This window comes from Xenopus tropicalis, chromosome 3, assembly GCF_000004195.4.
Source record: "Xenopus tropicalis strain Nigerian chromosome 3, UCB_Xtro_10.0, whole genome shotgun sequence".
NCBI lineage: Eukaryota > Metazoa > Chordata > Amphibia > Anura > Pipidae > Xenopus > Xenopus tropicalis.
In genome coordinates this window covers 32,309,399-32,337,206 of record NC_030679.2, presented here as the reverse complement: position 1 = coordinate 32,337,206, position 27,808 = coordinate 32,309,399, and the positions used below count along the sequence as shown (strand labels likewise).

Below are 27,808 nucleotides of genomic sequence, written 5' to 3'. Positions count from 1 at the left end.
TTTATTATATATAGTTTTCATTAGTGTTTGTATTTTGCAAAGACACCCAAAAATTCAGCAAAATTTATAGCATGACCTGAAAAGGAACCATAAAACTCTCCTGTCATAATGCTAAAATTAGCTTTTACACTTTACACCACGTTAATATTATTATTACAAGACTTCAGTAAACATTGGAACTGTGTTAATTTTAGCACAAAAACTTTACAGCCCTAATAGGATAGACAATTTAAACCTTAGTAAACAGACGCCATAGGTAAGGGTGAAGAAAGACCAGGGCACAAATCATCCTTCTGAGTAATAAACAAAAGGACAGATTCAATTTAGTGAGAAAAAGTTATCTAAGTGTTTATAATATGAAAACTTATGGGTGAGATTTAATACAAAGAGAAGAAACATTTCTCCTAATTCAGTTCCAGAATTTTCCCATAGACTTCAATACAGTTTTTATGCGATAAACAGTGAGATAAGTTTTTCTGGATTGAATTGCATCTCAAATTGAATTTTGTCAATTGGTTTTCATGTGATAAACCTTTTTCTCACTAAATTTAATCTGCCCCAAAGGGTAAGGGGTGGGGAGTTCTTTGCAACTACAGCAACTATGTTAATAATAATAATAATAATACACAGTTGTAGCCAGGTCTTGATCAGTTACAACTTCTCATGCTCCTGTAGGAGGATTGCAGAGAAGAGGACCCATCAAACCTGATGTGCTACACTGCCTACATTTAGGAGATCTGATCCTCAGTGGTGCAGTTTAGAATGGGGGGGAGTAAAAGCAGGCTTTGAAGGTGTGCTCAGTAGTGATGTATGGGTCGGCCTGATACCCATGGGTCAAGCGTGTTGAGGCCAACCTCGGCACTTCACTTGCGGTTCACGGGTGGGTTTCACGGGTGGGTTCAGGTTGAGCTCTTCCACTCGCCCTCCCTGCCCGCGACCTTACACTGTCAACTTCCTCTATAGACGCTAGCCCAACACACTCCGCCCCTTTTGTGATGTCATTGCGGGTTGAGTCAGGCGTGGGTCTATAAATAGAGGAGAGAAGCCGGGTCGGGAAGGGTTTGTGTTGGGAGCGGGCAGGTTAGGGTCGGGTGCAGGTTGAGTTTTTCTCGACCCACACATCATTAGTGCTCAGTTATTACTCAGGCTGTAGTTCTTCTTTAAAACAGTAAAGAATTTGTCAAAAAAACTGTATGCTTCTTGCCACTCAGTCAAGCCACTATAGTAAACAAATTAAAGTGAAGTACATACTTTTTCTGAAAGAAGCCCCTCTTCTCATCTTTCTTGTTCATGTGTTGTTGGATTTTTATCAGCATTCTAGAGACACAGATTGTTACATTTTAGCAAGGGAATCACAATACTGTGTGTAAAACTCTAGGGGCATATTTATGAAGGTGTAAAAAATTATTTACTAAACTAATCCAGCCTTTAAATACATGTTGAGATGAACATAATCCTATTGGATTTTGTACTTTGAATATTTATTTATTATCCATAAATCCCCAGGTCCCAAGACTTCTGGATAACCAAGATCCCATACTTATAGTAATAAAGTTACATATTTTAACATGTATCATTTGTTCTGTGTTCAGCAGTCTTAATTAATTTTACTACGATCAGTTAAAAGATACGATAATGTCTTGAGTTCTGCATAGCAGGTTCATGTAATGATGAATTATCTGCCAATGACCGGTCTTCAACCTCTGCTGTAAAATGATGTCTTTTAATAAGGATATTCACTGTTCTTGAATATTATACTGTAAAAGACCCATAGTTCATTTTAAAGGGGACCTGTCACCCAGACATAAAAAGCTGTATAATAAAAGTCCTTTTCAAGTTAAACATGAAACACAAATTCCTTTTTTTTATAACACACCCATACCCATTATAAAGGCATTTAAAAATCCCAGCTGTCAATCGTATATTGCTTGCCCCGCCTCGATGCCTTAGGCATAGAGCCGGGGCAGACAATAACTTTAGCTTTCCTTTCAGCACTACCTAGATGTCACTGCACATTTCACTTTTCCCCTCCCTCCTCCTCATTCAATTGTGTAGCCCAGGGCCGCCATCAGGGGGCACAGCGGGGACAGCTGTCCCGGGCCCGGGCGATTTTTACTTTTAAAGGGGGACCGGCGGCGCTACAGTTTTCTTAGTCGCTCGGGCCCCCTTTAATAAAATCCGGGCCCTTTTATTGGTCATCTGGAAGGTTGCGCCCCGTGTGTAAGTGTGACGTCAGTACGCACGGGGCGCAACCTTATAAAAGGGCCTGTGTCCATTCGCGTGGAGGCCTAAGTGTAGAGGCATCGCCTGAGAAGGATCTGATGCCGCTGAAGATGCCGCCCCGCCGCTGAAGATGCCGGAGCTGCCACCGGAGAAGCCGAAGAGGAGAAGTAAAACTGCTGCAGGTCGCCAATGTGTTAGGGGGGGCTGCGGGGCACACTGACCACCAATGTATTAGGGGGCACTGCTCTTGGAACCAATGTATTAGGGAGGCACTGCTCTTGGCACCAATGTATTAGGGGGCACTGCTCTTGGCACCAATATATTAGGGGGCACTGCTCTTGGCACCAATGTATTAGGGAGGCACTGCTCTTGGCACCAATGTATTGGGGGGCACTGCTCTTGGCACCAATGTATTAGGGGGGCACTGCTCTTGGCACCAATGTATTAGGGGGGCACTGCTCTTGGCACCAATGTCTATGGGGGCACACTGACCACCAATGTATTAGGGGGGCACTGCTCTTGGCACCAATGTATTAAGGGGGCACTGCTCTTGGCACCAAAGTATTAGGGGGGCACTGCTCTTGGCACCAATGTATTAAGGGGGCACTGCTCTTGGCACCAATGTATTAAGGGGGCACTGCTCCTGGCACCAATGTATTAGGGGGGCACTGCTCTTGGCACCAATGTATTAAGGGGGCACTGCTCTTGGCACCAATGTATTAAGGGGGCACTGCTCTTGGCACCAATGTATTAAGGGGGCACTGCTCTTGGCACCAATGTATTAAGGGGGCACTGCTCCTGGCACCAATGTATTAGGGGGGCACTGCTCTTGGCACCAATGTATATGGGGGCACACTGACCACCAATGTATTAGGGGGGCACTGCTCTTGGCACCAATGTATTAAGGGGGCACTGCTCTTGGCACCAATGTATTAGGGGGGCACTGCTCTTGGTACCAATGTATTAGGGGGCACTGCTCTTGAACCAATGTATTAGGGGGGCACTGCTCTTGGCACCAATGTATTAGGGGGCACTGCTCTTGGCACCAATGTATTAGGGGGGTACTGCTCTCGGCACCAATGTATTAAGGGGGCACTGCTGCTTGGCACCAATGTATTAGGGGGGCACTGCTCTTGGCACCAATGTATATGGGGGCACTGCTGCTGGGCATCAATGTATTAGGGTGGCACTGCTGCTGGACACCAATGTATTAGGGGGGCACTGCTCTTGGCACCAATGTATTAGGGGGCACTGCTTCCTGGCACCAATGTATTAGGGGGTCCCTGGCTACCAATATTTGTGTGTCCTTTGTACTGATGGGAGGGGTCACTGGGGGAGGGGCCATTGGGGGCAGGGCATGGGAGGAGGAGGGCCCAGAAAATTTTGTTGTGAGGGGCCCCGTGATTTCTGATGGTGGCCCTGGTGTAGCCAGTGCATGGGTAGGGGCATCAGGTCCCCCCTTCTGGCCCATAAACAATATATTGGGGTGATACAAAGCTTGCCTTAAAAACAGTGTCCACAAAATGGTGCCTGCCTGCTGGCTGTGATTGTGTAATTCCAAGACGGAAGGAAACAAGATTTATATTATTGATATAGTATAAGTGAAGTTTATTTTGCTCAACTAACAATATACATAGTTACATAGGGTTGAAAAAAGACCATTGTCCATCAAGTTCAACCCATAGAAAAAACATTTGGAGTTATTCCTTAGGGTGACAGGGCCCCTTTAAGGAAAAGTGGCATACGGTGCTGAAGAACCTTTTATATATTTAAATTCATAAATGTTCTTGCATAGAATACAAATAACCATTCTGGCAGAAAATGCAAGGTGGCCATAAAGTTTGTCCTGCCCTCCTGGCCTTGGAGTAGAGGGTTAATTTCATTTTTTTAGATATAATTATATTAACACAAGAATATATATGCCATTATTATTGCACTGGTTTCACATAAAAAATAATCACAACAAACATTAACATCTAAGCAGCTTCATTGCTTTTTTTTGTGGCATATATTTTGTAATCTCTGGGGCAGTAGCAAAACATATGCATACATGGCAATTCTAATACTTTATTACCGAGCAATTTCCAGCTTTGCAGGAAAGCGACGACTTGCTTGAAATCACAATGCTCTTTTTCTATAGAATTGTCCATGTTTAGCAAAATGGGTCAGGTAAGTCATGGGTCAGGTAAGTCTTGCTTGCAAATTAGCACATTCCCCATTGAAATTAACAATAAGGTAATTCCCAGTGTTTTGTTGGCTGCCCACCAAGCTGAAATTCATGACAAAATACTATTTACAATTTGTGATGACCAAATTTTTTCGCATGAATTCGCAGCGAATTTCCGAATTTCGCCTTTGGCGAATTGTTTCCCCCTGTAATTGTTTAAACATGTAATCTCCTGTGTTTTTCACACCTTTTAGTTTCTGCATTGTTCACCCCCTGCAGTGTTCACACCTCAGGCTGTAATCACCCCCATTGTTCACCTCTTCACACCTAAGACATTGTATGTAGTGCCTGGACTATGCTGCCTGTGTATATAGCACACACAGAGAGCTTAGGGTAGGCAAAGTATGGCACATAGGCAGTATAGGGCAGGGAGGGTATGGAACACACAGACAGCATAGGGCAGGCATAGTATGGCACATAGGCAGCATAGGGCAGGCCGAGTATGGCACACACAGGCAGCATAGGGCAGGCAGATTATGGCACACACAGGCAGCATAAGGGAGGCAGAGTGCTGCCTGTGTGTTCCATACTCTGCCTACCCTATGCTGCCTGTGAGAGGTGAACCTGGCAGGGGTTTGTTCTGGGAGTTTGTTAGTAGTTGGAAACAGCCATTAAATGGTCCCTAAGGTGTGTAATTATGTGCTGGGGGTTGCTGTGCTATCCACAGGGGAGGAGGAGGCATATGGATTTAAGGGTGTGTCTTAATATGACATAATATAATTCTTTTATATTTATAATTCTTTTTTATGGGGACCAAGCATTTGGGTTTTTGCTGCACTACCACCATTGTGATAGAATGGGTGTGGTTTGAAGTGGGTGTGGTTCAAAAAGGGAGAGTGGCCAAAACTGGCTTCCATTAGCGGCCCTCCACCATGTATGCTAGAGAAATTCCGGCCCTCGGCACCGCAGAAGTTGGACAGCACTGATGTAACAGAACCCACAAGTGCATGCATGTTAGTTGTATTAAAACCAGGATGCTGTAAAACTCAAAGTAAATGTAAAAATGGAGAAACTGTGGAATTTGCTCATCAAAGTAATTCCAGAAAAGGAAGGTTAAAGTTAATAAAATATTTTGTTGTTCTTGTTGAAAATTACCAGAACTAATATATATTGTACAGTAGTGATTTAGACATTAGTCCTACAGCCAGGAGAATGAAGCCCAGCTTCTTTTTCAAACTGAAGAGGCTTCATGTTTAGGTCACCTTGTTATTATGGGTGAATTCAATTATCCAGACAATGGTAGTAGTAACGGGCTAGCCAAATCAGAAAAAGCTATCAGGTTTTTATTTCAGGTAGTTCAGGAACCTACTAGGAAAGATTCTCTTTTGGATTTGGTAATTCCAGAGTCTGAATTCATCTCTAGCATTTGTGAGGGTGACCATTTATGGAATAGTGTCCTTAACATCCACGCTTTTGAGATTATATTTTTGAGTCAATTTTATAAGGGAGTAATTCAAGGCACTAAATTTTAGACATTCAAACTCTGCCAGTATAAGGGCATCTCTACAAAATATTAACTAGGAAAGGTGTTTCAGATTTTCACAGGAGATGGGTTGGGACCCTTAGTATCAAAGGGGGGTCAACTAGTTGACAAGAACAGGGGGAAAAAAGCAGACATTCTGAACTTTTATATTTTGTTTGTCTACACAACTAAGGAACCAGATAATGAAGGTTTTAATAACATAACTATTGATGGATGGTGACTCCGAAGGATATCCAAATGAGACTATAGCATGTAAAGGTAAATAAAGGTCCAGGTCCTAATGGATACTAAAAAAATCTTATCTCTGTGATTGTCAAAGCTTTTTACTTAATTTTTCATGATTCTTTGACATTTGAGATCTAGCATGATGAGAGATTGGCAAATTGCTAATGTGGTGTTAGTTTGACATCAATGGTAGCAAAGCTTTTGGAAGAGGTAATTAGGGATAATATACTTGAATACATTGCAAATCACATTACTATGAGTTTGTGCCAGCATGAGTTAATGCATAATAGATCTTGCCAGACTAATCTGTAAAGAGGTGAGCAGAAACCTAGATCATGGGATGGCAGTGGATGTAATCTACTTAGATTTTAATAAATCATTTGCTACAGTACCACACAGAAGGCTACTGGTTAAATATTGGCATGGAACATTATATTTGTACTTGGATAGAGAACTGACTGAAGGATAGATTTTAAAAAGTGCTTCTCTAATTGAACCAGTAGTGTTTATGGAGTTCCACAAGGGTCTGCCCTTGGTCCTTTGCTTTTTAACTTGTTTATTAACCTTGAGGTGGGCATTATAAGTACTGTCTCTATTTTTTGCTGATGATACTAAATTGTGCAAAACTAGTTCCATGCAAGATGCTGCCACTTTGTAGAGTTATTAGAGAGAACTGGACAGCAAACTAGCAGAAGATGTTTAATGTTGATAATACAAGGTTATGCAGTTCAGTGGAAAAAACATAAATGTGAGTTATTTACTAAATGGTGTCATGGGGGTCTCCTTAGTTCACAATGATTTGGGGATTTTTATGTGGATAACAAACTATGCCAGTGCAGGCAATGTCACTTTGTGACTGCAAAAGCAACTAAATTATTGTCTTGCATTAAAAATGGCAGATGAAAGCATCATTTTGCATCTTATAGGTAAGGTGACAACTTGAATATGCACACACAGCTAGCATAGGGCAGGTAGATTATGGCACACATGGGCAGCATAGGGCAGGCAGAGTATGGCACACACAGGCAGCATAGGGCAGGCAGAGTATGGCACATACGGGCAGCATACAGTAACACAATGCTGGCACTGCTCCTACAGTCTGCACAATAACTATGTATTAAAAAATCTTTTTAATTGCAGTGCCACCTCAGTATATGTTCTTTTATAGTGTGCAGGGTGTATTTGTGGGTTTCTACTGCTCCTACAGTCTGAGGTGGGAACAGGTGGGGCTTAAAGTCTGAGCAATGTGGTGAACAATGCGGTGGATGAACAATGTGGGGATTAAAATGTGTGAACAACACAGGGGATTGCATGTTTAAACAATACAGGTGGATTACAGCCTGAATCTGAGGTGTGCACCACCATGCAGGGGGCCAGTTAATCTCAGTACTGATACCATTTAAATCTTACACAAAGGTAAACCATCAAAGCAGCCAGACAGGTGGGGGGTCACACAGAGGGGGGTTACGGGCTGCCAGTTGGACAGCACTGTAGTAGAACATAGGATGGAGTGCTTCCACCAGTAAGAAAACATCTGTAAGGGTCAGGTGCCTTCTAGTATAGGGGCCTCAAACTACCAGGGGCCCAGAAAATCAACCATTTGAAAAACAAAAATATTGTAGGCACAACTGTTGCTGTGAAGCAGTGGAAGGTGCTCACAAAAGTGGTAACATTTCAGGCCAATTCCAGGCCCTTTGTCAAGCCTAGATGGTGTAACAATCAAAGAGAATTTAACCAGTAATTAGTTTGGGGTAAAGTTCAACCCTGCAAGTGCAGTGATAGGTTGATGCTATTCCAGTCACTGACTGTGCTATTAAGTTTCCCTTTTTTATGTAAATTTTGCAGTTTCATATTTAGCAAGGTTTTTTTTAAAGGAATAGAAAATAATTCAAGTATCTTTTAATGCGATGTGCCTTATGATGCTCCTGTGGGTTAAATCATTGCGTAAGTCCCAAAATATAAGCTTCTTATTCTTCTTTAAGTGCTTGCTTGATAATACACAGTTGTCCAATCAAATGCAAATCGCAAATTTTCTGGCGAAGCGAAACAGGACAGATTCACTCATCACTATTCATAACATCACAGAATGCATTTTCACTGCTTCAGAGTCCAATCCTGGTTACACTCAGTGCTATGAGAATTGGGAGCCGCTGCACACCTATTTAATTCTTTACAGCAGTTGCTTCAGTGTCTTTCATGAACTATGAACAGAACAAAGAAATGTAGATGGTACATTCCTTGTCTAACACACACACATACGATATATACCCTAAAACAAATAATAACTGCTACAGTATGTAAATACATACAGCAACTGATAAACACAATTTCACAACCAAAACTTTCAGGCTCAATCTGTTACTAAACTAAAGCTCCCAAAATGACATGTCAGCCTCTTGGCAGGTACAATGCAGTATCAGCTGTACAATTATATTGACTCTTACTGGAGAAAATGGAAAGAACAAATAAATCTATTCATTTAGACCTGCAAGTTAGGGAGAATTGCTAAAGAGCCCTTGTGTTACAGTAAGCTCAATTGCTTTATCCACATCTATATACGCAGCCATGTAACTTAATTCTGAATTTAACTTTCTTCTCCCCCTGTTTCTTGCTCTGGAAACACTTTATTGCGACATTGTCTCCAAGAGTGATGTAAAATTGCCTGTCACCTTGCTATTTATGATATCCATGACTTATTTGAATGTACAGGTAGCACAACCATGTTTGTGTTAGTTTCCCTCACTAATTGAACAACCTCATCCAACTCATTTTCCACACTGAGACAAATGACTACAATGTAAATAGGTTGTCTATTTAACTTTAAATTGCTATCATGTTGTTACATACAAAATATATGTTTCTGGGCAAATATAATTGTACATACAATGTTATACTGGAAGTTTTATTACTAATGACACACACACACACACACTAGCCTAAACCTTCCTGTTGGAGGAAGGAAGTATATAATTAACACAGTGCTTACACAGAACTTAACTTTCTTATCTCTGCTTCCTGTATTCACCCTTGCAGAATAGCTGCAGCCACTGCTTCTCTCTGACTCTCACATATGATGAAAGACATTGCCACTTTAAAGTTACGATATGGTCACTGGTGTGGGGTATGCCATTGCTTTATGGCTTTAGTTGTGTGAGGCATACACCATTACAGAAGTGTGCATCAGTAAAATCTTACAACTGAAAGTGCAATCATTTACAAAACATAACTAATTAATCCATATTTTGTTAAAAGGTTATTTAGGCTTAACATTGGGGTTGGGGGTCTAGCACAAACCAGAACTGATGCCATTTTCTATGAGAGCCCTATAAGATTTCATTTGACTCCTTAATGCTTCTATAGTATTCAAACCCTGTTTGGACCCTGATTTATTATTTTAATGTATTCCCTCTTTCCTAGACTATCTCCTATTTCATCAAAATTATGAACTGGAAGCTAAAATGTAACTGGAAAATATGCTAAAGCTCCCCCTATTGTAAACTATAAGGATATTAAAGGACATGGAAAGGAAAAGTCACTTGGGGGTGCCAAAATGTTAGGCACCCCCAAGTGACTTAAATCACCTACCTTTTACCCCGGGCTGGTGCCCCTGTTAGGAGAGAACAGCACCAGCCTGGGGTAGCTGCAGCGCTTCCTACTTCCTGCTTCCGTGCATACATGCGCAGTAGAGTGAAAAGCCAAACTTGAACAGAGAACTCAGCTTTTCACTCTACTGCGCATGCGCCTGTCGTGGGGTCCCGGAAAAACGAAGCAGGAAGGAGGAAGCTCTACAGGTACCCTGGTGCTGTTCTCTCCTAACAGGGGCACCAGCCCGAGGTACAAGGTAAGCGATTAAAGTCACTTGGGGGCGCCTAACATTTTGGCACCCCCAAGTGACTTAGCCTTTCCTTGTCCTTTAAAAGTCACAAGTCACGAGGAGTTCCATGACCACATAAAAGCAAAAGAAGTTGAAGGCTGGGTGCTTTTATACAGGTCATGAAATTCTGAGGTGACTTACAATATCCTTATATTTTACAACATGGGGTACATTATTTATCATAATACACAAGTTTCAGTGAGTCATGTGACAGAACTTACATCACAAAGCTCCAATTATAACTGATGACATCATTAATCACCATTTATAAGGATATAATTTACAGGATATTCATGTCTCTTGGGTATTATGTCCAACCTTTGTCAGGGCCCAATTACTATATTTGTAACAAAGGTTACAGATATAGGAAAGCATTTGTGTAACAATCATTCAGACAACATCCCAATAATATCTGACATCAGATACGTTTTCATCTTAAATATCAATCTACTTGTCTTCAAGCAGGGCTTTAATTTGTATATAAGGGGGGCAAAATCTCACTACCTGCCCTTCAAGCTAAGCCCCCTGATGCCCTTCCCACAGTCACAATTTGGGACTTTGCGGGGAAGAAGTCATATACAACTGCATTTTTTTATGCTATGCTTATTATCATTATTATTTATAAACAAGGTGACCTAGTCTTTAATAGCCTTCTGTTATTAAATACGCATTTTGGTTGACAATGACATGAAACAGAGCTTCTACTTTGTTGCTTAGAATGCAATTTTGTTATAGATATATCAACCAGACCACTAGCTTTTAAAAATATGTAGTAATTAAGCATGTATCTGGCTTTTACAGAATGTTAAAGTGTCACACATTCCAGCAATGCCTGTGGTAAAGGTTGTGGTCAGTAAAGCTGTAGTATCTAAAACCGCAGATGACAGGTGCTTTTCTTAAAAAAAAAAACCCTTCCAATCAGAAAAGCAGTATTTAGGATCCCATACAGCGGTGGTTATTTTCACCAACTTCCTTAATTCTCTGACAATGACTTGCATTTTCAGGCTGTCTGACAACTGGACTGAAATGAGCAGGAGAATGCAAAGCCCAAGGTCAGTCAGCAGTATGTGTTTTTATGAAAAGAAGCCACAAGCTCTTCGCTTCACTAAACCATTGCCTGTAGAGTAACATATGCTAAGTTTCTATTCCATGTGAAAGCTACACAGCTTGCACGCATGGGAACAGGGATGGGTCTACTTTCTGTTCCTAAAGACATTAAATAATAATGGTTGATTGTTTCTGCTCTGCTGTTTCTAATATAATGTGGTTTCTAATTGTTAAGATGTGTATTAGCGGGTGTGCTCTCATACAGATCTCATACCGCCTCGTGTCATGTGACATGAAGTTTGTCTGTCCATGAAGAAGTGTTAATAAAGTTGAGACTTCTTGAAGGAAGAGAAACATGGTGTCTGTGTGCAGTTTCTCTTCTGATGGAAAGGAAAGCTCACACGAGACTGAGCTAATACTTACCAGTTATCCCATCTCTTAATTACAATGGTCACACTCGTATTTTGAGTTTTTAGCTTTAGGTTTAATGTAAATATTTGCATTTTTACGGAGTAAATATATTTACCCAGTTTTATTCATTTGACTTTATTTACTGGGCTCTCTACACCTTGTATATAATTCTGTGACAAAAACGATTGATTCGTTATAGCTACCATTTGATGCCAGTGACACTATTTCCTTAGTAACAGAGAATGCCAGTGTTACTGGGTACTGAAGAACTAGTCCCTTTTCACTCAGTTATGTGTTCTCTTTCTGGTATCCTGCAAGCTACAAATTATAAATTATTATTTTTTTTAATTTCTAAATCTTCTGATATTCTCAAAAGCCCCATGTCTGAATAGCTTTTATTTAGTATTAGACAATAGCAAATCATATCTATTTATACTTTTGTTCCTCTACGTAAAAATAATTTTTCCTGTGTCTGAATTTAATATAGGATTTGTGCTGCCAGCAAAGGAATATGTCACATTAAAGCAGGCCTTAAAAATGTTTAATTCAAATAAAAATTCAAATATTTTTATATTTAAATAAATAGACTGAACTGCTGTGATTCCTTAGATCTGTCTCTTTTGTTCTGTCCTCTAGTATCCAACTGCTTTTTTGTTTATCTTATTGGATATCCACTTGCTTTCTAAAACTCAACTAAAAGGCAACTAGGCTGCTCTAGAGTCATATCTCTCTCCATTCCTCATGTTCAGTCTCACAAAATCTTGTTGAGTGATGCTACAATAAACTGCAGGAATATGTCTCATTCTTATAAGGGGGAACTTCTAAACTACTTGTCTGCTCATTAATCATCTTCCCACCTATGCTGTTGTATCCTCTACATTATTGGCCTACCGCTCACTCACTTCTACTCTCTCCAACTCATCCAAAATGCCACAGAAAATCTTCCTTACCTGCCAAACCACCTCTGCTGCACCCCTCTGAAATTTAATACACTAGCTACATATACATTCTCCTATCACATTTATACTCCTGATCCTTAATTACATTAGGTTATTTTCAACAATGGCTCACCTTAAATTAAAAAATGTATGTAAAAACGGCATAAAATCGGCGTAATTTTTTTACGCGTTTTTTCTTCCACCGGAACTTATGGAAAATAATGGCGTAATATCCGGCGTTCAGATGTCGATCATTTCCATTTATTTTACACAGCTTTTTACTCCGTTTTTTCGGCGAATTAGTTTTACACAGCATAATAAATACGCCCCCTAATGTACTAGAGAAGTTCCCTACCTACATAGCATATGTGGCCATTATACAAGATATCTAACAATCTGTTAAAATTCTTCACACTAACATTATAATCTTCCATTAGAAAAAAACAAATCATCAGTTGCCACAATAACACATCAACCTTTGCACATTTTGCTTATCGTCTCATTTATAGCCATGGACTTGGACATGGTCATAAATAGTTCTCCAACATAAATTTCCACATACAGACATATATCTTTATATCTTGTATCTCACATATACCTGACCCTTTTAGATTGTGAGCCCTTATGGGCATGGCCCTTATTATACCATTTGTATATATGTCAGTTATGCACCTTTATGTACAGCACTGCGGAATATGGTAGCACTTATTATCATATCACTTCAATATTTGACACATACTGTATGCCCCAATGAGTAATACTTTACACATGCCCAATGAGTAATATTTTTCTTTCATAAGTCATCTTAGGTTGTGGTTTACACATCCTTCTTGTCTACAGACATTTGGTTGTTTGCTCAGAAACCACTTATTGCTAATCTTCTTACAGCATATGTATGTATGGTACTTATGCACCCTTATATACAGCACTATGGAACACAGTAGCACTTATTATAATATAAGTTCAATATCTGCTACACATGCCCCAATAAGTAATATTGAATTTACTTCTCTGTGCTGCAATTCTACCCATCTTGTGTTATTACAATTTATGTGAAAAATGATAAATTAAATAATTCCATTGTAAGGAATAAGTCTTATTTTCTAAGATAAAGGAAGTTATGGCTTCTTCTACATTCTGAGAAAACAACCAAAATGTCTGTAGGCAAGAAGAATGTGTAAACCGCAATCTAAAGATGACATGAAAGATTCAATATAGAGAGAAGATCAATTTGTGTGCATTATTTATACAATTTGACTTACTGTATATGTGGGAAGTGAGCTACGCCACCATTATGGAAAGTACCGTTTCATATTGCTGCAGGTTTTCCAATATGCACAAGAGTCCCCTATAATCTATAGACTAATGTTTAATATAAAGGAGTTTACCTTTGCTTTTGAGTTAGCATTTTGTCAATAGGGAATTGTTTATAAACGGAAAAAAAGATCATTTGGGTTGTGTGCATGTGCTGTCTTTGTTAAACTAAATCTTGCTTTTTAGTTGAACTGAAGCTGTCACCAATTTGCCTAGAGGGGGTAAAAGTTCTCTTGCAATCGGATTAGTCTCCGGATCAGCTTGATACTGAAAGCAATCATTTCAGTAACATATTTTCTGACTTGCTAAAGGCAACCGACCCTTTCTTAAACTGTGGTATCCGTACATTAAACTATTTCATGTATTTTTTATTACAGCCACTTCACTGAGGGGAAGACCACAACTTCACAGTTCTCACCTTAAAAACCTTTTTTCACCACACTGTCTAAGCTACCTCCTGGATAGATTCAACTGGTCTGCATAGTGTTGTTCCATTACAAACTCACTGAACAGATTAAGTGAAGGTGAAATCAGAAGGGAACTCACTTTAAATCCACATCATCAAATCAAAGAAGTACAAATTACAATTACTGTCAGATTCTTTAGCAGATCTCTATGTATATACAAATAGCACCATTACGACTAAAGGTGGGCGTACATGCTAAGATCTTCTCCCTATATCCCCACCTACGGGTGGGCGATATCGGGCTAATTTGGTCATTTGGCATTGGGGGCCAAACGATTGAATTAGAATGACGGGTATAGCCGTCTGTCGGTTCGGGGACCGCATCACACCTGCCCTATCGAGATCTGGCCAATTTCAGACCAGATGTCAGTCGGGCAGGCCTGTCATTAGTGCCCATACACGGGCCGATATATTTATATTTATTTGTTAAGTGGGAGGTACTATATTGTGTTAAGTAGACAGTATGGCATTTCGGCATCTTATCATATACCAAGAACATTCTGTTTCTGTCTAGCTATATTTATCTTTGTTGGACCAAAGCATTTTATGCAGTAATAGCAGTGAGTAATGGCAGCCCCAAAGAACATGGAGTATTGGTATCAGGGTGTCAGCAGTTTGTGCTGCCATCTTCCCCTACAAGATGTAGTGATCTAAGTGGGTTCTGGCATATCCATTATACATGCAGTTTGTAATATCATTTATACAGTGACCCTAGATACATAATATATCATGGTGTTCCTTTATGTCATTATGCTTTGACATCAGTGCATGCTGGTGTTCCTCACCAAGACTTTATACAGTGGCACCAGTGCATCCAGGCTCCCCTCCCTGTACAATATCCAGTGAAACCATGCTTCACCCCACACACATTTGTATAGCTTCCTTCCATGGGTTCATTTTGTTTTCTTTAATTGTTGTAGGTAGAAATTCTGTTTTGTTACAGGTAATAACATTATCATATCATGTTCGTAGCTATGACTATACAGCCTCTGACTTACATACAATCCTTTGAAAGGCATATATATTGTTATCATTAATTTATATAGTGCCCACAAGTAATGCACCATTTTAAAGCAAGGTTATGGGAAGAAACAGTAGCACTGGAGGGGGAAAATTTTACATTCTCAAAATAATTTAGATGCATCATAAGGCCAATATTTACTAAATGTACTTTATTTTAAGGGCATTGCTAAATCATTTAGGTTAAGTTAATTTGACCTGCTACAATTTACAAAATGCAACAGTAAAGGCAACATCAGGGCTGTTCAACTGGAGACCCCTGGGCCGGATGTGGCGCTCAAAAAGGCTCTATAGATTTCACAGTATGGCATCATAATTTCAATTTAATCCAGCCCTCCAACATGCTATATGAGTAATAAGCGGTCCTCTACATGTAAGAAGTTGGGCAGCACTGGCCTATATTATTGTATTTTTGTAATAGAATATTATAACTCAACTTACTTGGAATGGTATATTCTATGTCTCTGAGCTGGACAGGATAAGTAACTTTATTTATTCCATTAGAGTGACATAACTGTGAATAAGATATCTCTCCAAATAGAAAATCATATTGACAACACTGTTGCTGATGTTTGCCCTAGATTCTTGCTGATTTTAGTGCAACGGGAGTTTTGTCAGTGTTCCTAAGTGATACCCACCTACCAGCACATGTCTCTGTCTTGTGTTTCCCATTCAAGTGAACAAAAGCAGCTGCCAGCGGGGAAGGGTTTCTGACTTCTGCATGCAGGTTTTGTGTAAGGCAAACACCATGTGTGCTATTATGGAAATGGTGCGCTGTCATTTATTCCTACTACACAGGAACCGGCTGTCATCTTTCCTATACAGAGCTTATGTTGAAAGTAAGTATTTTTGTGCCAAAGATAAATGCCCTCTCCAGGATTTTTGTGTTTTCTCATCCCTGTGATATATGCCGTCCGCAATAGGTAATGCTAAAAAAATTAATATTTATTTTTAATTAACATTAAAAAAAAACCTCTACAGGAACTTGATATCACCAAAAAAACTATATTTTTACATCTATGTTAATCCATTATTAAATGTTTCAAAACCTAAACAATAGATAAAAACAAATGGATTACCCAAAGTAAGACCCCTCTATAATAAAATAGGGTAACTGCACACTACACATAGGTTAATATAATAAAATGTCTTATATTTGCCTACATATGGTAAACTAATTTAACCAATCAGATTTTTGGGGGGGGTTTCAAAACATCTGACTAGTAACTACTAAATGCTGTTAGGTTGCCATGGGTTACTAGACCATACCCCCCCCCCCCCCGTATATTATTTGTTGTGAAAAGAGGTAGTTATTTTCAAGAATTAGATGACTAATTTAATGTTATGAACACACAAATATAATTGATGTGCTCACATCTAAAATAAAGCTCTCCTCAAGCAAATGTTCTTGATGTGTCTTATCAGAAATGGTAATTTATTCTTTACTGAGGTTAAGTTTAGCATGACACGCTGACATTTTTTCAATACACCATTTCCACATAGGGGTTGTGTACTCATGACAACATGTTTCTTGTGTGGCAAGGAGCAAGCATTTATAGAACAGAGGCATACAATCTGCACTTATAGGAAAATTATATGGTGCCAATGCATCCCCATGATTTATAGGACATAGATGAGCCATGGAATTCACTTACATGTCTATTGCAAGTGATTTCAGGAACAAAAAGAGCAGGAAGGGGTACAATGCACAAAAGTCACCCTGAACTTAACACCTGGTCAATGGCTTCCTCATTATTATTGGCTATCCTATTATCACACATCATCAGTGTTTAAATTTGAACTGATTTTACATTCTTAGAGATTCATTTGCTTTCCCGTGATTTTGTGCGAATGCAGTGTATGTTTTCTGTTATTTTTTGTAATTTTGATCAAATAGGGAAATATTCTGATCATCCCAAGCAAGCTATACATTTCTATATTTATTTATACATTTCTATATTTATTGCCCAGTCCAACCTGACCTCTTGTAATGCTATTAGATCTTATCTCTGATTCTTCTATTATTTGAGTCTACCTTTATGCCACCATTTCCCATATAGCATTCCCCTTTCCTTCATATCATCACACCAAAATAGCTGCACTAATATTCTTGACAAAAGAAGCCAAACCCTACTGAAACATCTTAAAAAAATCATCAAAACATTTTCGTTAGTGGCCAACTAAATATATATATATATATTTCCCTAAATTTGCTCTATTTAATAGACCCAGAGGGAAGTGAAAAAAGAGAAAATTTCACAGATGATGGGGATAAGGGAACCAAGACTAGGAGAGAACGTGACTTGAGTGTTGATGATTAGTCTATAAATAAAGGGGTAGTTTACCTTTAAATTGACTTTAAGTATGTTAAAAATAGTCAGTTCTTAGCAACACTTGAGCTCGTCTTTGTTCCTTATTAGTTGTAGTTTTTGAGTTATTTGCATTCCTCTTCTGACTCCTTCCAGCTTTTAAACGAGTGTCAAGGACCCTGGCAGCCAGATCACTCTGTGAGGCTACAATTGCATTGTAACTTTTTATTACTCGTCTTTCTATTCAGGCCCTCACCTATTCATCTTCCAATCTCTCATTCAAATCACTGCCTGTTTGATGGGTTAAACTGGATCCTAGACCAGGTAGCTGCTGAAATTTCAAACTGAAGAACTGCTGAACAAAAAGCTAAAGTACCTAATGCTAAAATGTCAGGATGGCTCCTCTCCCACTGATAGTGTGCTCTGCTTACATTTTTTAATGCTGGAGAAGTGCAGTAGCAAAATCTGTGTCAATGTAATTACCGTATATACTCGAGTATAAGCCGAGTTTTTCAGCACCAAAAATGTGCTGAAAAAGTGACCCTCGGCTTATACTCGAGCATATGGTTTTGAAAGTTAGTGTCTGACAAGTAACTGTCCGTGCGCGCAATCGCCCCCCCCCCCCCGTGGATGGACGCATGCATGGACGGAGGAGTTAGGTACCTTGGCTTATATTCGGATCGGCTTATACTTGAGTATAAACGGTAACTGGATTCTACAACCAGAGGCCAGGACCAGCATGAAGATATCTTTGCTCTAATATTATGGAGCTGCCAGCTTTGTCATTTTGTAATGCGAGGAAGAAATATATTTGGCTTGTGAAATAAGAAACACACTATGGAGAGTAGTAGTCAGCACCAAGCCTTGTGATTAGTTAGAAGTAGTGCAGGTTCCCCAATGGCCACTTTCCATCGGCATATCCTGGTACAGAAGAACAGGAACAGCACCTCTTGTCTTTGTAGATTAAAATGCCTTTATTGCAACATTTTTTGTGGCAAACAACAATAGCAGCAACGTTTCAGGTCACAAGACCTTGATAAAAAAGCTTGATAAAAGGTCTTGTGACCTGAAACGTTGCTGCTATTGTTGTTTGCCCCAAAAAAATGTTGCAATAAAGGCATTTTAATCTACAAAGACAAGAGGTGTTGTTCCTGTTCTTCTGTACCAAAATAAGAAACACACTACACAAGAACTGATACAATGAACTATACCACCAAATCAGAATAACAGCACAACCGCAGCATGGTATTGTTAAAAAAAAAAAAAAATCTTACTCCATGTATTGCAACTGATGAAATTGTTATTTCAACTTATATACACTATCACATTTACAAATTATCCAAGATGTAATTAAGAACTTAAGTGTAATTTATACTCACGGTACTGCTACTTTGGGAAACTTCTGTATTTCATTTTCAGTCATTTCCTGGAACCAGAATAATGAATATTAAAAAGAAAGCCAAATATTTATGGTACATGCAGTTTTCTCAGCCTTTAAAAAGATCAGGCAAGATTCCTTATCAGCAAGAAAGTACTTAATAGCGAAAGTCTTCAATATTTAAAGAGCTATGAAAATGTACAATTTAAATTTTCTGTTTGTATTAGTCAAATATTCAGATATGACAGTTACATTTAGGTCGGAGAGCTTCTTTTGCTTCAATAAAAAGCTTTTGAAGATGCTTGATAATTCCAACTGGCTTCATATTTGCCGATGTTTTCTTGCTTGTTCCCTCCCTTATCTATGAGTTCTTGTTAGCCTTTTCTGTCAGTGTCAGTTGGGTAAAGGTGTGGCATAGTTTATAATTCAGGGGTGTGGCTTTATATAATTTGGGGTATGGCTGATAGGAAATGGTCAGAGATAAGTGAGAACAATTAGAATGGACACAATCTCCTACACGTCCTCATGGAATATACTTAGGGTTAAGACACACAGAGCTACTAGTAGCAGCTACTTGTCATGGCTACAGAAACAGACAATGCTGATCATTTACTGATAATTGTCTCTACGTGTGTTTTACCAGAGGCAATTCTCAGTACTGTCTATTGCAGGGTATTTTTTGGCTTTTAGTAGCTGTGACAAGTAGCTGCTACTAAGTAGCTCCGTGTTTCTTGACCCTTAGAGACCAAAAACATTAGGCCAACACATAAATGTCCATGTCTTATGTATGATTTAGCATAGATATTGAATCCAGCTGGACTAATTTACAAACATAGGTACTACATTTCACAAATGCTTTTTTTGAACAGTCTACTACAAGTTGGAAAATATATGGCATGCCTGATTTGTTGCTACTCGCAACTGCAATTGGACAACTTAGTGCCTAAATTGTTTAGGAAAAAAGTTGGCCATACACTATCAGGGGGTTGACAAATGTTGCTAATCCAGTAATTTGGAGTATGGGCCATACAGACACATTGATCAACAATGTCATCCAAATGTCAAGCCTTTTGCTGAACCAAAGAAAGACCCAAAAAATAAATGTGATAATGCAACATTTTTTTAAATTGCCATGGTTTCAGAATTAACTTACAGGTGTGTTCTCTGACTGGCTTTTGATAAAACCCCTCCATGCGTGTATTTGTAGTACGGCCAGTAAGATTACACTGGTGTAGAGGTGGATTTGATTGATAAAACATTCTTCAAAAATGGGGCAGATTTAAGATAGAAAAGTAAATATAAAGTAAGGATCTGATTTGTTGTCACTAGAACTTATACAATTTAGTACTTAAGTTAGTAAATCAGCCCCAGCCTTTGAAATTATTCTTACAATCCATCTTGTGCTCAAATACATTAATAGTACACTTTAATCATATAATTCACAGTTTTGTTTAAGAGTCAAGCTTGCCAAACACTATCAAGGATCCCCAGCAGTTTGAATTTGTTTCTATTTTTTCTTTTTAACTTTCAGGACAATTTTCTGACAGGCTAGAAAATGTTTAATGACCTGAAACATTTATCAGACAAGATCATTGTGTCAGCTGCTAGAATGTGGTTGATTGTTTTAAGTAAAAATGTATTTCCTATGTGGTATTAATGGTTAAGGCAACTATTGGTATTTAGCATTGGTACCACTAGTAAAAACAATAAAATAGTTAATAAATTGACCTCTCGTTGGTTGTTTATTGGAGGAGCCCTTCACATTTTAGTGCTTATTGCAGGGAGCCCTTACAATACATATTGATCCCATTTTATTAGACTTCTAACACAAATTGCAATATAATGTTTTAATAGGGACGTTAGTGAATTGCTAGGAACCCTGAAGAACAGTTTGATCATTTCACATTTAAAAAAATTCCTGACATAAATGAGTTTTTGAGGATGTGCGAGTGAATATCATTCTGTTCAATGAGATGTTGGCCCTTGGTGCAAGCACAGCAGCACTAAGCACTAACACCTAGCTAAAGCATTAATCCCAAGTACAAATTACATGTGGGGACAAAACACTAGGACAAATTTAAAAAAATAATAATAATCCAAAAATATTGGTAATGCTTTACAGAGTGCTAATTATTATTACCACTAAGTAAAATTTACCAATACATGTATTTCTGGATAAGGGATCCCATACCTGTACCTAATAATGTGTGGTTAGAGTTTGTGTTCACTTTGCTTATTGCAGAATACAGTGATATATCATAGCAAAATTTTGTAATGTATGTGATAAATACAGGTATAGGACCTATTATCCAGAATGCTCGGGACCAAGGGTATTCCGGATAAGGGGTCTTTCCATAATTTGGATCTCCATACATTAAGTCTACTAAAAAATCAATAAAACATTAATTAAACCCAACAGGATTGTTTTGCATCCAATAAGGATTATTTATATATTAGTTTGGATCAATTACAAGGTACTGTTTTATTACTACAGAGAAAAAGGAAATCAGTTTTAAAATTTTGAATTATTTGATTAAAATGGAGTCCATGGGAGACAGGCTTTCCGTAATTCGGAGCTTTTTATAGTGGGTTTCCGGATAAGGGGTCTGATACCTGTACTCTAGGATATGAAGAAAATGAGCTAATATGATCACTGCTGTATTGATAAATATTGAAACAGGTCTGCGCTCTCAATGATTTCTGGTTTATAACTTAATTTTTCATTTCACAGCCTGAAGTATTCAGCTCCCAAAAATGAAAAATTAAAAAGCTTTATATGGTTTAATGTATAGATCTACAACACTTTTCAGTGACTTTTTGTCACAGCATTGGTGCTTAGTGCATTTAAAGAAAAACTAAAGAATATAATAGAATACTTAACCAACAAATAGTTTATATCATATATATATTGCCCTGTCACATCTATTACATTGAGCCACCATTTTATGATGGGCTGTGTGCTCCCTCGGAGATCGTCTGACAGGAAATAATGCACCTCTAACTGTAATGGGAAGAATTAAAAGACAGAACTTTGTCCATTTATTGGCTGATGTGACCTAAAGTGTGTGTGTCTGCCCTTGGTTTGTTTGTGTGCACTGCGAATCATACAATCCCAGGAGGCGGCCCATAGTAATTAAAATTGCAATTTTCTATTTAGGAGTACCCAATGGCACATACTAATAAAAAAGTATATTTTTACAAAATGGTTTATTTGTAGGAAGCAGGGTTTTACATATGAGCTGTTTAATGCAATACATTTTTATAGAAACCTACACTGTTATTTGAGGAATCCCCTTTTCCAGAAGGAATTTCTGACTGACAATTCTTTTTACACTTTTCTCCACTAAGGTACAGGGTGAGAGTTAGGGCGCTCAACACTAATCAATCTAACTAATGCAACACAAACACATTAAATGAGAGTTAGGAGAAGGCATGATTATAAAACCAATTATAAAGGTTCTGAGGGAACCCTAGTAAAGTCCTACATCGCAAAGCAGGCAAGGTATAGAGTAAGAACCTCCACTAGTTTCGAATTTTAAGCAAAAAATAATTTTTACAAAATAGAGCTCTTTTTGTTTTCATTTTTTTTACTAGTGATGAGAAAATCTGTCCCAAATGTTTGTGGCAGTTTCGCTATAAAATTCACCAAAGGCAAAATGCAGAGTTTCGCAGTGAATCTATTACATCTAACACCAGTCAGTTTCTCATTAGCAGACAATGTGAGTATGGGCGTTGCAGCATATTGATAATGTTTGGACATTGGCATTTGCAATTAAAAAAAAAAACTCTTTAGCTGTTTCCTTATAATGTTTTTGTGTCTATTGGATCTGCTACTCTCATTGAAAAAACACTGCAGGTGGACCCAGTGCTAGAAGATAAACTATATGGATCACCTTATTCTAAATTCACATTTTTAGCTTGTGGGTGCTTGCTAACATATATATTCTTCACATACAGGTATAGGACCCATTATCCAGAATGCTCGGGACCAAGGGTATTCCGGGTAAGGGGTCTTTCAGTAATTTGGATCTTCATACCTTAAGACTACTAAAAAATCAATAAAAATTTAATTAAACCCAATAGAATTGTTTTGCATCCAATAAGGATTAATTATATCTTAGTTGGGATCAATTACAAGGTACTGTATTATTACTACAGACAAAAAGGAAATCGGTTTTAAAATTCTGAATCATTTAATTAAAATGGAGTCTATGGGAGATGGGCTTTCCGTAATTCAGAGCTTTCTGGATAACGGGTTTCCGGATAACGGATCCCATACCTGTACTGCCTTAAAAAGACCAGTGCATTAACCATGGAATCAAATTCTTACCAAAAATCTCTTTCCGGTAATGCCTTGCTTTTTGACCAACTTTTCACAATCACGAAGGTTGTGCTTTTAAAAGGAAACAAACATAAAGGCATTTAAAAAAAAAACACACACACAAATTAATTACATTTTCATTACATAGACATAGAGTAACCAACTCATTAAGAACTTAAGAACTGATTATACCTGATAATGACACAAATAACGGTTTATAACAATGTATGGGTATTCATATGATATACTGTATTCTATAAAATGGCTTTCTGCTGACTTCATATAGATTTTATGGTGTTGAGGTAATAATACCAAAGCAAATTAGGAAAGCATAGATTTAAATATAATTATCTCATTCACAAAAAATCCTTAAATCTCTCCTGTTTATACATGACACATTAATATTAAGGAGTAAATGATGGATGCATAGAGAGACTTTTATATATACAGCAGAACCCCCATTTTACATTTTTCAGGGGACCAAAAAAATAGTATAAAATCAGGAAAATGCTTTATGCACTATATAATGGTCGAACCACAAAAAAAGGGTATAAATAAGGAAAAACTTTAAATCAGGGTATGTAAAATTGAGTTTTTACTGTAGTAGTAAGTTTGCTAAAAAATATTTTATAATTTACTGATCTACAGGAGAAAAAAGTAAATGATTTGACAAAGCATTGATAGCATTTGAGATATTGCTTGTAGACTAGCATTGATGCTACATTAGTATTATTCTTTGGTCTATATAGTCAATGCAAATGTTGTTTGCGTGTGGGTATGTGTGTGCATTAAGATACCCACTATGGAACCACATTAACCACTGACCACAGGTGTTGAATATGTAGTGGACAACACTGCCAAGCTACAAGATATCTATTTCATTGCTGTTAATGGCAATGTGTTACTGAATATGTTATTCCATAGGCTGCTAGCAAAACAAGTAGAAATGGGACCTGTTATCCAGAATGAATGTCACCTGGGGGTTATTAGATAAGGGATCTTTCCGTAATTTGGAATTCCATACCTTAAGTCTATTAAAAAAAACATTTAAACATTAAATAAACTCAATAGGATTGTTTTGCCTCCTATAAGGCGTAATTATTTCTTAGCTGGGATGAAGTACAAGGTACTGTTTTATTATTACAGAAAGAAGGAAATATGTTTTAAAATGGGCCTTCCCATAATACTGAGTTTTTTGGATAACGGGTTTCTGGATAATGGATCCCATACCTCTAAAATAATGTAACATTTTTTAATGACTTGTGCATGAGACTACATTAATTTAAAGCCCAGTAACAACACAATTTTAAAAGAGTTGTGTCTGCATTTAAATATAGTGACCTGCCACCCTTCACTTGCCAATTTGCACATTTCATTCCAGGGTTCTAACTGAGTTTATATAAAGAAACTACTTTGCCAGCTGATATTCAGGCTTCAGTTGTGCTGTAGGCCCCCCATTTAGAATCCAACTGTTTTAAACATTAAGTAAAAAATAACAGGGAACGGGGGTAATTTATAGCTCACTACATGCAAAACCTCTCTCATGTAAAACAGAGACACATTCAACATTTGACGTTGTTGCCAAACCATTATAAGGCCTTTAAAGCATTTTGTCAAACATAAGCGAAGGTAAGAAACAGCAGGGAAATAAAAGGTGGAAGTACAGCCAGTAAAGGACATAGGGGACACAAAACATTAGTGAGCAGCAGTAAAAAGGCTACAGTATTCCAAAAAGTTCCAAATTTGAGCTCAGAGAGGTGCAGCATTACTTTTATTTTGCATGGCACAAGTCTAGCCTGAATGCTAACACATGGCAAGGGTTAAACTGGCTCATTCAGATGGAGCAAACATTGTGGCATCACAGAGCTTATATGGCACAAATGGTACAATATGGTTCATGCCACAATGTGTGAAACATCTAGATAAAATGAGCTGTGTCTGTATTTCAGCAGACAAATTGCATATGGGGTAAGAAGGACTATAGCTAGGCAGAGACAAAAAGTCCAATAAACAATTCTGTCAATAAGAGGCTAGAAGCCAAGAACAAAATAAATGGGTCCCTTCTATCAAGGTCTCACAATATTTAGGAGAGTTGGAAACTGAAAACACAACTTAGTTCTGAAAAGGAAACTACTGAAAAAAGTATTTATTACTGAAAATAAATATGTTTATTTTATGTACAAATCTTAGAATGCAAGTGGTAGAAATATACTAAAAAATATATACTTTTTCTTTTCTTAGATAATAACAGCTACAAAATGCGTATCATTAAACATTCCTGCTTGCATTCTAAGGTTCTAAAAACAGGTTCTAAATACTGTGTTGTTACTGGCATTAAACAGAGTCTCACCACCTCCTGTTGACTTCTATAGGAACCACTTGATACCGCTACTGCAGAAAGTTCTTAGCTCTTATGAGCTGTGTGTGTGTGTGTAAAATGTATAACAGCAGAATACATACAGTATATATATAGTTTTATATAACAGTACTTACAGCTCTAAAATATTCAATGAGAGCTTCAGGGCTCCAACAGCTGACTTCGGAACATGAAGGGATGCTTCGGAAATCCATGTTTTTTCTCTTCTTTCTTTTTTTTTACAGAACAGGTTGTTTCATATTAGTCAGTTGCCTTCACAGTATCCCTTTGGCCAAGCCAAGAAGTTTAAAGATGTTGTCTATTCCTGTGAAATTTGTAGTCAGTGCCTGCTTTAGTTAAACAATACAGACACAATACACAATGCAGCTTTTGCCATTCAGTTACACTGAATCATCTTTTGAAAATGCAACTTCCCCTTGGTGTGAACGTTCGCTTCTCAGAAAAAGGCAACTGACTTCCTGTACCACTTCCTCAAATGAGACTCGTTTATGGTGTTAAGCTGTAGCTACATTAAAAAAAATAAACAAAACAATTATTAATCATACTCCTTCCCTTACAGCACTATTAATAGGGAATTTATGGCGCATACTTTATTTAATGGCACACAATTCTCTATTAATTGTTTGTTAACTTTGGAACTGTATTCCTAAATACTAGGCATGAAATTACAATTCAGATTATATTGAAAAAATGCAATTTATTGGGAATTGTGTACGAAATAATATAGTTATTGAGGTAACAAAAAGGCATAATCCATGTCTGTGAGTTGCATCTGAGAATAAAGGTTTAGAGGGGTGTTAGAGCTCAGTGCTACTTCCTAGCTCTAATACCCCACACAGTAGAATGGTGTTAGACAGCTCCGAGGTGCATAACATATCCTGCAGAATAGACACCACATCTTGAAAATGTGATCAAATCCAGCAGGATTCCCTCGTCTGAATTTTAGCAAAGAGGCCACATCCATTTATTTAATAAAATAGAAGTAAGGGGTCTTTGCAAATTGCTCCCCTGGTAGTTACGCCACTAGTGACTGTGTTAATCAGCACTGTATTGGTGAGGGGTGGGAGGCATGTGGGTGTCCCCCCACTTGTCCCCCACAACCCTCTAATTTGTACATCATTCAAACTTGCAAAGTAAAGAGCGGCTTAAGGTGGCCATACACGGACCGATTTTTTACTTACAAACGACCGATTCGCGAACGATCCGATGCTATCGTTAAGTTATCGTATAGTTGGTGGTGTACGAACGATCGTCGGCCCACTAAACGAGCCGACATTATCGTCCCCAAAATCGATCGGCCAGGTTTAAAAATTTTGGTCGTTTAACGATAAAATCTGCCAGTTGGTGTGAGTGTCAGACATTTGTCTTTCAACGATTGTTCTCTGCGCATGTCACGATTGCCAGCAACGACATCGATCGTACGTAGATGTACGATCGTAGGTATTTTACGATAATGATGCGACAAAATCTTTCCCGAATTATCGTTGCCCGTGGATGGCATATCGTATGGGAACTCGATCGCCATACGATCGTTTGTCGATATAATCGTTCATCGCACAACGAGCGAAATCGCCTCGTGTATGGCCACCTTTAGGGCTGGCCTGTGCCCCATGGCGTAAGGCATTGACTACAAGGTTCTAGAACTTCACAGGAATAACCAACATCAATTTTTTGGCTCTACAAAAAGGATACTTCAATGGGGGAATGTAAAAAAGACCTAAATGGAAAAAAATGCATACAAATATGAATAACAATTCACATATTGCAATGTAATATTGATCATTAGACTGTTACTGCATTGCAAATTTGAATTGCACATTGCTAACTTTTTAAGGCATGCATGAAGGTGGCGTAATCTTTTGAAGCAAAAACAACTTTTCCATTAACAAGTTTGATTACATACACTAATGCATTCTGGCTTTGCTGTTTGCCAAGTAAATTCTAACAGCCAACAGTACATTTAGACGATTCAGGTAGCCCACCAACTAATGAAGATTAATCTCTTTAAGGCACCAGTTGTTATCACTTCTTTATTTTGTATTACAGGTTGATGATCTGATCCATAAATGAAACTTTATCCACATTTGGAATCTTCCAATGAATGCTCTTCCTTTCCACACTAAACAAACTTTCGCCTACTACTACTCTATTAAAAGGACCTTCATATGGATTCAAATGGAGGACTGTTTACAATC

The 27,808-nt window shown here is 38.1% G+C and overlaps 1 protein-coding gene across 3 annotated transcripts in view; it reads right to left on the bottom strand.

Moving 5' to 3' along the window:
- Window positions 1-26,029, bottom strand: part of lcp2 (lymphocyte cytosolic protein 2) — a 47,524-nt gene extending 21,495 nt beyond the window's left edge. For 2 of the 3 annotated variants that reach the window (XM_031897667.1, XM_031897668.1), the window contains exons 1-4: window positions 25,730-26,029; window positions 23,246-23,308; window positions 18,917-18,963; window positions 1,252-1,317 (exon numbers count right to left, since the gene is read on the bottom strand). In XM_031897667.1, coding sequence (XP_031753527.1) covers window positions 1,252-1,317; window positions 18,917-18,963; window positions 23,246-23,308; window positions 25,730-25,807 — 254 coding nt within the window. In that variant the 5' untranslated portion in view covers window positions 25,808-26,029. 3 annotated transcript variants of the gene reach the window in all.
- Window positions 26,030-27,808: the final 1,779 nt, after the last annotated feature.